This window comes from Myotis davidii, unplaced genomic scaffold, assembly GCF_000327345.1.
Source record: "Myotis davidii unplaced genomic scaffold, ASM32734v1 scaffold32, whole genome shotgun sequence".
Classification (NCBI taxonomy): Eukaryota; Metazoa; Chordata; class Mammalia; order Chiroptera; family Vespertilionidae; genus Myotis; species Myotis davidii.
The window spans coordinates 6,209,923-6,220,916 of record NW_006286587.1 but is presented as its reverse complement, the minus strand read 5'-3'; the positions used below and the strand labels follow the sequence as shown (position 1 = coordinate 6,220,916).

General features: G+C 42.8%; 1 protein-coding gene across 6 annotated transcripts in view; it reads right to left on the bottom strand.

Annotated features, from left to right (window-relative positions):
• The window catches only part of PLCB4 (phospholipase C beta 4), a 356,763-nt gene that overhangs the window by 13,475 nt on the left and 332,294 nt on the right, over window positions 1–10,994 (bottom strand). For all 6 annotated transcript variants that reach the window (XM_015560271.1, XM_015560270.1, XM_015560269.1 and 3 more), the window contains 3 exons: window positions 6,270–6,385; window positions 4,695–4,770; window positions 1,713–1,888 (listed from right to left, as the gene is read on the bottom strand). In XM_015560271.1, coding sequence (XP_015415757.1) covers window positions 1,713–1,888; window positions 4,695–4,770; window positions 6,270–6,385 — 368 coding nt within the window. The remainder of the gene's footprint in view (window positions 1–1,712; window positions 1,889–4,694; window positions 4,771–6,269; window positions 6,386–10,994) is intronic.

The following is a 10,994-nucleotide window of genomic DNA, read 5'->3' as shown; positions in this document are numbered from 1 at the left end:
CACCTGATTCTCCGATCATGGCTGGGGGGCAGGGCAAAGGCGGCCCTGGGGGCTCTTAGCTCCCCCCTGGGTTTCCGATCACTATCAGTGGCAGGGGGCTTCTTCCTGCTTTCCCTTTTGCCTCCCTGCATTGGGCCTACATATGCAAATTAACCGCCATTTTGTTGTCAGTTAACTGCCATCTGAGTTGGCAGTTAATTTGCATATAGCCCTGATTAGCCAATGAAAAGGGTATCGTGGTACGCCAATTATCATTTTTCTCTTTTATTATATAGGACAAGGAAGATTAGAAAAGAGTGCCATATTCCAGAAGTGTCTTTGAATAGGGTACACACCTAAAACCTGGTATTGCTGCAATGGCCCAAGGCAGACCAATGAATAGACCTTTCTGTATTCGGAATTGAGAGGATTTACAAGGGAAAAAAGAAAAGACACCTTCTAATCCTATACAAAGAGATAGAGTACAGTTGATCCCTGAACAACATGGAATTAAGGGTGCCGACCCCTGTGCTATCCACATATAACTTTGACTCCCCGAAATTTAACTACCAATAGACTGAAAGCCTTACTCATAATATAAACAGTCGGTTAACATATATTTTGCATGCTAATTGTATTTTATACTGTATTCTTACAATCAAGTAAGCTAGAGAAAAGAAAATGTTATTATGAAAGTCAGAAGTAAATGAAAATACATTTACAGTACTGTATGTATTTATTGAAAAAAACAGGTATAAGTGACCCATACAGTTCAAACCATGTTGTTCAAAGATCACCTGTATTGTAAAATGGTTAGGGTACAGAACATTAACCCACAGGCCCTTATTTGGTTGCCTCAAATGAAGATTGGAAACTATGGCAAAAATACTTCATGTTCTTATGGACGTATCTACCCCTCCAAAATAAGGTGGGGAATTTCATATAACTTATACACTTAGCATTTTTTAAGTTTCTTGTTTGTATAATGCTTCTCTTTCCTCCTCTTCCATGTGTATCAACAGGCCCTAACTGTGTCATGGGGTGGGCACTGAGAGAGAAGCAAGTACACTGCAACAGAGCTGTGATCACAAGAAGTAACTGGCATAAATGTTCTTGGTGTGTGTATGTGTGTGTGTGTGTTGGGGGGAAGGGGTCTAGCTTATCATTTGCAGGTAGTTTACATGTAATATTCAATTTGCTGAAGCATGGAGAGACCAAAATAAACTGATCCTTAATTGCTGTTTCGTGATTAGGACTATCTTTCTAAAACTCACAGAAGTCCTAATAATGCAACAGGAGGGACTCTTCACCGTCAGCCATGGAGAGATCAGTCCTAGCCTCTCTAGGGGCTTCGCTGGTTGGTCTTTACCTCCTTCTCTTTCTTCTCTTCCTCAGAGACTCCATGTCACTTCCAAAGGCCACTTTGGAGGCGCCAGTGCTCTTCTGGGCTGGATGCTCTTTGTCCTGTCACACTGTTTACTATGGATAGCACACTACTTGTCATTTGACTTAGATTCTCATGTGTGTGCTCATATCATAACCCCTGTAAGCCTTTTGATGGCAGAGGCCATTTCTTAGAGCTCATCTAGCTCACATCAGTCCTATGATATGATAAACATGAAAGCTCCATAGTACAAGTCAGGTTGATTTTGCCTACTACCTCAACCCACACGTGCAAAATTCGTGTTCTTTCAACACCAGGAGCTCACGTTGGAGATGGCTAGCTCTCCTACCTGTCGTGGGACAGCTTCAGCTGCTGGGTTTGCTGTTCGTGGGCATTGATCAGGAGCTTCCTCAGCAGCTCACACTGCTGGCTGAGGTGCAGGTCCCGGATTTCCTGCTCCTCGGCGCTGTGGGTGTTGATCATTTCTGACCACTCCTTCGTGTGCTGTGCCACAATCTCTTTGACCTATGTAGGACAGAGGGGAGGGAGTCACCTGCAATTCTCAGATTTCAGGTATGAAAGCAAGCACAATAGGGTTCATGCATTTTAGATCCCTCCCACCAGTTTACTTGGTGAGTCAGTGGACACCTATGACCTGCAAAAAATAGGTACCAATCAATGGGAATTAGGACGTCATTGCTTATTTTTAAAAAAATCAATCACTTTGGCTCTAACTACTTAACGATGACCCATTATTTCACTGCCTAACTTTGCCTATGCTGCTTTACCAGGCCTGTCAGAATCCGCTTCATCACCTCGTGCTTTTCCAGGTTCATGCCACCAGGCCACAGGTCTGAAATGAGGGGGCGGGTTCTCTTATTCCTGGATCATGACTTACTGTGTCAACCCTGCATCAATGCTCTTTGTAATGTGTTTTACAGCTCCCCTCATCAAGAGCCAGAGTCCATTTCCCCACCTCCTTGAATCTGGCTGACCTTGTCACGTGCTTTAGTCCTGAGCCAGTAGCAAATGTGATGCAAGCAGAGGCTTGAAAAGTGCTCTATCTGGAACCCCAAGGCTGCCCTGTGACTGAACCTGTGTTCCCTGCTCGAAGGTGAGAGGTCATGTAGGAAAAAGCAAGCAGCTGTCAGCTCACCAGCAGGTCTCTGAGGAAGGCCACCAAACCAGCTCGCTGTAGACACATGAGCCAAAATCAGTAGAAAAACCATCCAGTTGAGTATGGCAGCAAAAGCTAACTGGTAGTGGCCAAAGTTTCTACATTCCTATTTATGCAAAGCATCTAAAAATCCTGGCATGTGGTACAGGCATTAATTCTCAGACACTCCAGTTAAGGAGAATAAGAGAGAATGGGGAACAACTCTCAAAGACACACAGTTTACTGCTTCTATAGAGTTCAAGGCAGAACAGACACAGAACACACAGCAGCAGAGAGAACTTCAGCTCCACCCGTGTGGCTGGCTGTGTGTGCATCAGGGTCACTGGGCTGGATGACAGAACTGCATGCAGACATGGAGGCTGGTTGGTTTGACCAAGTGCTATTGTTGGAAGCTTTCCTTAAGAAGGTTTTTTGTTTGTTTGTTTCTGTTTTTATTAACCACTAGGGGCCCGGTGCACGAAATTCATGCACTTGGTGTGTGTGTGTGTGTGTGTGTGTGGGGGGGGGTGTCCCTCAGCCCAGCCTGCCCCCTCTCACATACTGGGAGCCCTCAGGCGTTGGCCCCCATTACCCTCCAATCGCAGGAATCAGCCCCTTGCCCAGGCCTGACGCCTCTGACAGAGGTGTCAGGCCTGGGCAGGGAACCTTCATTTCCCCCCATCACTGGTTCTGCCCCCATCCCAGGCCTGATGCCTCTGGCCCAGGCATCAGGCCTGGGCAGGGGACCCCCAGACCCCTCCGATTGCTGGCTCTGCCCCTTGCTCAGGCCTGATGCCTCGGCCAGAGGCGTAGATCCCCATCACCCTCTGATCACCTGATCGGCCCCTTGCCCAGGCCTGACACCTCCGCCAGAGGTGTCAGGCTTAGACAGGGGACCCCCTTCTCCCTCCGATCACTGGCTCTGGTCCCTTGACCAGGCCTGAGGCTTCCGGCAGAGGTGTCATGCCTGGGCAGAGGTGTCAGGCCTTGGCAGGGGACCCCCAGCTCCCCTCGGTTGCAGGCTCTGCCCCTGCCCAGGCCTAACACCTCTGGCCAAGGCATTAGGCCTGGGCAGGGAACTCCCAGCTCCCCGAGATCTCCCGCTCTGACCCTGCCCAGGCCTAAAACCTCTGGCTGAGGCATTAGGCCTGGGCAGGGGACCCCCAGCTCCCTGCGATCTCCTGCTCTGCCCCTGCCCAGGCCTAATGCCTCTGGCCGAGGTGTCCTGCCCGGGCAGCGGGGACCTGCAGCTGCAGCGGCCCCATGATCGTGGCCTCCACTTTAGGCCCAGGCAAGGGACCCCTAGCTCCCCGGACTGCCAGCTTCGACTGTGCCCAGCTCCCATCGCTGGCTCCACCCGTACTTCCTGCTATCACTGGCCAGGGTGGCAAAGGCGCCTGATTCTCTGATCATGTCTCATAGCTCCCCCCTGGGTTTCTGATCACTGTCAGTGGCAGGGGGCTTCTTCCTGCTTTCCCTTTCGCCTCCCTGCATTGTGCCTACATATGCAAATTAACTGCCATCTTTGTTGTCAGTTAACTGCCATCTAAGTTGGCAGTTAATTTGCATATAGCCCTGATTAGCCAATGAAAAGGTTAGCGTCGTACGCCAATTACCATTTTTCTCTTTTATTAGTGTAGATTATCACTGGATTAATTATTTATGTTCTTGACTGGAACTTAGCATTCACTTCTCCAAATCGCCACAAATTTAATTAAGGTCTCCCAAGCTCATATTTTCTTGTGTCTTTGAGGAAATATGGGTAATTAAGCCTATCTCTTGGAATATAAACTATTGATTTTTTCTTATCACAAACTTCCACAGCAAAGTTAGGATGGAGTATCAGAGTTACTCAATCCCTTAGTGAAATGGTTTTCTGTCATATGTTTATTGTTACTTCCATAGGGAAGCATATTCTGTATTTTATACAGTATTTCCTTTTAGTGTATTCATTTATTGTTTAGCTTGATGCCTGAGCCAGAAAACAAACCTTGTTAGCATATTTCTACAGGTGACGGAAAAGATGTTCCATGAAATGGCTTTTCTCTTACCCAGTAAGCCTAGACCCTTTCTAGTCCCAGGATAATGTTATTTCTGATTTATGCTATATACCTTGAAAAAAAATCATAAAGTGTCTTCTGCAAGTTGCTGCTGTAAAAATAGGCATTTTCTTACCTTAGATTTGTGATCTGATGTCAATGTCTGAATTTTAATTTCTGTTTCTTTTTTCATTTCAAGACAATTACTTCCCCTGAAAATGGAAAATCGCAAATGCGTGCCAGACGTTAGATATTTTCCCATTCCCGTGGGCCTTTGCTACAAAGCTTGCTGATGAAGCCAGTTTGTTCATCAGATATGGGCTGCCATGGCTCATTGGGCAACATCAATTTTTCTCGTAATAGATGCATACCTTACACAATTCCATATCATGATTACTCAATTCAACCACTACACAAAGAGACACTTCAGACCTAACAATTATGTCATTGTTAAGGGTCTGTGGTCAGAGTTTCCATTTTGGTTCCTGTTTTTCTTTGAGCTATTTTTCATTTATTCAATAAAATATTATTTGGGATAAAAACTGGGAAATAGGCCCTCAGCTTTTGAAGCGAATTGTTAATTCTGTCATTCTGGTTGTAAAGCCAGATTTCTGTCTTTGACACATGCCAGTAAGGGAGAAAATAACATTTCTTGGCATATTACGGTGATTTGTGCTTCTTATTCTATTGTGATCAGAAAATATATACCAGGAAATTGCCCAGCAACCATTACTGTTTATTTTAGTGATTATTTTTCCCTTTGAAATATCCATATCATTGACAAAACCAGAACATGTTCTGACTTTCTGTCTTCAGCATAGATGCTCTGCAGCCTAAGTCAGAAAGTGGCATTATATTATTCACTGAGTGTGTCTCTGGGAGAAGCATTATTCTAAAATGCTAGGTATCTCATCAAATCTATTATTTCTTAAAGGCTGGCACTGAGTATGTTTCTCTTCTTGTCTGTTATTCAGTAAGCTTGCAGCATTAGATAAACATTCCCCTGACTTAATCCTGGAGTCAAAATCTTTCATAGTAAATGCAATAATCGGTTTCATTCAAGTTTTCTCTGTGACACAAGGTAAACATTCTTGAAATCTTAAAAATCAAAAACTGCACTTTTGAGTGCATCAACCTTATTCTTTATTTTCTGGCTATGCAAAATTATTTCTGTAGTTTCAAATCTTCTCAGCTTTATCTTGTCCTTCCTTCCCCCTCCCCCGCCCCCCATTCACCTCCAAGATACTTGAGTGGAAAACACATGAGAGACACAGTTATTCTGTCTTTAACCAACAGCTGTAGAACTCGAACAAAGCTCCTCTTTCCTACTTTAATTATTCCTTTCAGCTGTACGGGTTCTTCTTTTCCAGGAATAATTTTCTTTAAAATATATTTTTATTGATATCAGAGGAAGCAGGAGAGATAGAAACATCAATGATAAGAATCATTGATCATCTGCCTCTTGCATGCCCCCTCCTGGGGATTGAGCCCACAACCTGGGCATGTGGCCTGAAAGGGAATCAAACCATGACTTCCTGGTTCATGGGTTGACGCTCAACCACTGAGCAACATCGGTCGAGCCAGGGATAATTTTTAATGATGGAAAAAGAGCTAGGACAAAGTTCCTCCTTGGCCTAAATAGGCAGCTAAACTATGGAAAAGACAACATATAAAAAGGCAAAGGCTTCTAGAAGGAAATAAACATCATTACCCCTTCTTCTTCATTGCCTTCTCTAGGATTTTCTCATGGGTTGACTTCTCTTTGTCATACTGTGCCACAATTTTGTCAACTTGCGTGCAGTGTAGCTTCTGCATGGTGCTGTGCTCCTGAACAAGAAGGATTGGCAGTTACTAGTTGGACTCAGTGCAGCTGATACACTGTACCCCATGTGTCGCTGGCATCATTTTCACCAGCTTTCCCAGAGAATTGATTTGGAAATCAAGGAGTGATTGAGTCTGGGAACTGGAAGAACTTCCAATGTCCCATGCAACATATAGCAGTCTTTGGACAGGCGTATCCACAACAAGGACATCTCTATCCTCAATCGAATGAACATGCTCACCTCAAAAGACAGCTCTGCCCACCACCGGGCAGCACAAACCATCCCAAATTTTTTTCTTCTGCACATTCATGTCTCCACAGAATTTTCACCCATTCATCTTTGTTCTGCTATCTGAGATAGTCTACTGTCCCTTCCCTACATTGGTCCTCAAATACCCAAGTTCAATTGCCACATCTCTTTTTTTAAATTATTATTCATTAAAGTATAGTTAACATACAATATTATGTTAGTTTTGGATATACAATAGAGTGATTTGACATTTATATACTTTATGAAATTACTACCATGATAAGTCTAGTAAGCATGTGTCACCATACAAAGTTATTACAATATTATTGACTATTTCAGGAGCCATATTTCTTCTCATTTATATGCTAAATATAACTATTCATCATTTGATATGGCACATTTGGGAAGGTCTTAGAAATCATCATTACACATGAGAATTGGCTACATAATTGTTTGTTTTTGTGTTTTTTAAAATCCTATATAATAAAAGGCTAATATGAAAATAGACCCAACGGCGAATGACCAGTCACTATGACATGCACTGACCACCAGGAGGAAGACTTTCAATGCAGGAGCTGCCCCCCTGGTGGTCAGTGTGCTCCCACAGGGGAACCGCCACTCAGCCAGAAGCTTCACGGATAGGGAGCCCAGCAGCAGTGGCAGGAGCCTCTACTGCCTCCATGGCAATGCTAATGACCCCACGGGGGATGTCTGCCTGTTGGCTTAGGCCTGCTCCCCAGGGAGCGAACTGCCCCCGAGGGCTCCCGGACTGCGAAAGGGTGGAGGCCGGGCTGAGGGATCCCCCACCATCACCACAGTGCATGAATTTCATGCACCAGGCCTCTAATATATATACATATATACATATATACATATATATGTATGTATTATTTCAGAGAGAAAGGGAGAGGAAGAGAGAGAGATAGAAACATCAGTGATGAGAGAGAATCATTGATTGGCTGCCTCCTGTATACTCCACACCGGGGATTGAACCTGCAACCCTTGCATTTGCCATGGCTAGGAATTGAACCATGACCTCCTGATTCATAGGTCAACGCTCAGTCACTGAGCCATGCTGGCTGGGACTTAGTTGTGACTGTCAGCTGATTTCAAATCTCTTTTCACCAGCATTCTTGAGGATGACAGTGTCCAGGAGCTCTGATGTTCAGCCTTACCGATATTTAGCCTATTTCCCATCTGCTTCATTCAATCACTGAAATTGATTTTGCAACGCTTTGAAAATAAGTATTGCTCTATAAACATTCTTTCCTTCTCGTAATTTTCCCAAAGCCAGTGACTTATCTGAAATCAGATTTCCTTAGTTGCTCAGCCCCCCAAAATTAGAGGAAATCAGTACAACAAATAATATCCAACTCTAAAATGATACTTGGTATTATATGCTAGTCTTACTCTTGAGAAACTTAGAGAAATAAAATGGCATTTGAGACTAAAATGGATAGATGTTGTTCAGGCTTTATTACCATGCTCACAGTCATGTTTCCTTTTGCTTATTTTTTTAAGTGAGTGACTTAATTAAATATATAATTTTATTCCTAAGGTAGGCTTGACTTAAAGCAAAACTAATTTATGAACATCTCTAAAAGTTTTGCTATAATATAAAGGTGGAAAGGATTTTTAACTTTACCAAGATTTCCTTAATTTCCCAGCCGTGTTAGTAAATTAATGCAAAACTTGATCTACCATTTGTTTATGCATGTATTCTTCAGAAATGCATTGGTACATAAGGTCCCTGCATTCTTGTCTGGTGGATAAACACCTTTGGAAGAAGTCATGGAGAGAATGGTGCTGGATGGGGGAAAGTTCTCAGAACAGGTACTGGCAATGGAGACAATCCAGGTAGTTCAAGGAGATGTTATCTTGCTGTGGATTCGGGGGGGTCAAGGAGTTACATGTAATGGTGTGTTGCTTAATTTGTTGTTGGAACAGCAAATAAATCCAGCCATATTATCATGTGTGTGCATTGATATGTTATACATACACTTCACTTAGGGTTTCCTGCAACATGGCATTGGGTTAAGGATTTGGGTTCTTAAGTTGCAAATCCTGGGACAAGTCACCTACCCTCTCAGTCTGTTCATCTTTTAACTGGGACAGTGATACCTATTTCATAGGGTTGTTAGGATTAAAAATAAATATAATACTGCCCAGCTGGTGTGGCTCAGAGGTTGAGCATCTAGCAAATGGTTGGTAGACTGCAAAAAGGGTCACATTTATTCCCCCACTCCCCCGTCTCCATCCCCCTTTGAAATGTGACCTTGTGACTCTTACTGTCAAGAGACAGAGTCAAATTCCTTGAATCTGGGCCAGCCTATGACTTGCATTAGCCAGGAGAATGAGGTGGACTTCCTGGTGTGGCAGTTCTGAGTTGCAGCCTCAAGAACCCTGTCTGCTTCTGCTTGGATTCTTGTCCCCCTGGACAAGCCTTGACTCCCTGCTAGAAGATGAGAGACCACATAGAGCATAGAGGAAGGAGCTCAGAAGAGGTCTTCCTAAGTCAGCCAGCTCTCCGTCCCAAATCGGCCCACCACCAGCCGAACTGGCAGTAACGGCTGATGCACGAATGAACCCAGCTGACACCAGGAGACTCATTCCGCTGATCCAGCCCAAACTGGTGACCCACAAAATTGTGAGCTAAATTAATGGTTGTTGTTTTAAGTCAATATTCACATATATCTTTCATCTTAGAAGTTGCTTCAGATAGATAAGATGGTGGAAAATGTTAGGAAGTATTACAGTCTGAAAAATTACTGAAAGTCTACAGACAGGAAAGTCTAATGATTTGAAAATAATTATTTGCAAAGCCCCATGGACAATTCAAGTGGATGAAAAGCACTTTAGTTTTAACAACATTAACTAGTTGTATTACTCTGGACAAAGGACTCACCTTTCTGAATTTCATTTTATTCATGTCTAAATTGCAGATAGTATTATGGGATAATATGAGGATTTGAGAATATATGTAAAATGTGCGACCAAAAGTGGCATTAAATAGATGTTAATATTGTTAGTAGTAGTAGTTTTCTATAAAAAAATTACAGAATTCAGAGTTCATAAATTACTCTGCCAAAGCAAGCTGAATAAGAGGGGGCCTCTGTTAATTTAATGTGGGAGAAGCTTACAAGTGTATGATAAGCTTATAATCATACACTTGTAACTTGAACTTCTGTAGTACATGCAAATATGAAAAACAACCCATGAAGTGCATTCCCCTGCTCCGAAATGCTTCTGAAAGCTTTCTAAAAAGCAACAAACGATGCTCATTTTACTGTGGCAATTTAGCTCTGTAGCTTTAAAGCCTTCCTCCAAAGAATGCACACTAAACTGTTAAAAAAAAGTCCACTTAGGTGGGATTTAGGCACTTAAAATCTTCCTTTAGGTTTTGTTTTATATTAATGTGGAACTCCCAGAAGCTCAAGTTTGTCTTCTGCAAAAAAAACCAAAAACCAAAAAACAAAAAACAAAACCAAAAAAAAAACTACAAACAAAAAAATACAAAAAAAAACCCCAAAACAACAATAAAAGAAAACTCTTATCCGGTTTGCTGGTTATTAAATAATATGAATATTTTCCTGACAACAGCATGAAGAAACTGAAAGGAATGACACACAAAGACATCTGAGGTGGAGAAAAAGGGCCACTAAAGCCACCTCTAAATTATTTCACAGAAAAATAATTTTTCAACTGTTATAGACTAAATATTTATGCTCCCCCCCTCAAGTCCAGATGTTGAATCCTTAAAGCTCAATGCAACAGAATTTGGAGATGGGGGTGATTAGGCCATGAGGGTGGAGCCCCCATGAATGGGATTAGTGCCCTTATAAGAAGAGACAGGAGAGAGAGGACAGCCCACTCCACCACATGAGGAACCAACAGGAGATCATCTGAAAACAGAAAGGGGACTCTCATCAGATACTGAATCTGCTGCACCTTGATATTGGACTTCCAGCCTCCAGGACTGTGAGAAATAAATGTTTGTGGTCTGAGACACCTGGTCTGTGGTAGCTTGTTACAGCAGCCCAAGCTCAGACACCATTTTGTCACTTTTCTGACTAAGCAGATAGGTCTGAGTCCATTTAAATGTAAAGGTTTAGACAAGAAATCAGCAGACAACTCTGCTCAGTATTATGTAGGTCAAGTTCTAAAGAATTAAGAAACATCCTTCCTTAGTAGCCAGTATTTTGGCATTGTCTAAACTGGAAATTTTCATAACATCCCATGTGTGCCACTCCATTTGCTTCAATGAGGGGAACTTATTTATTTATTAAAGTATCTAATATCTTACAGAATAATGCAGTTCTAGACTCAGATGATTTGGGTTCAAATACAGGCTCTGCCCCTCCCTA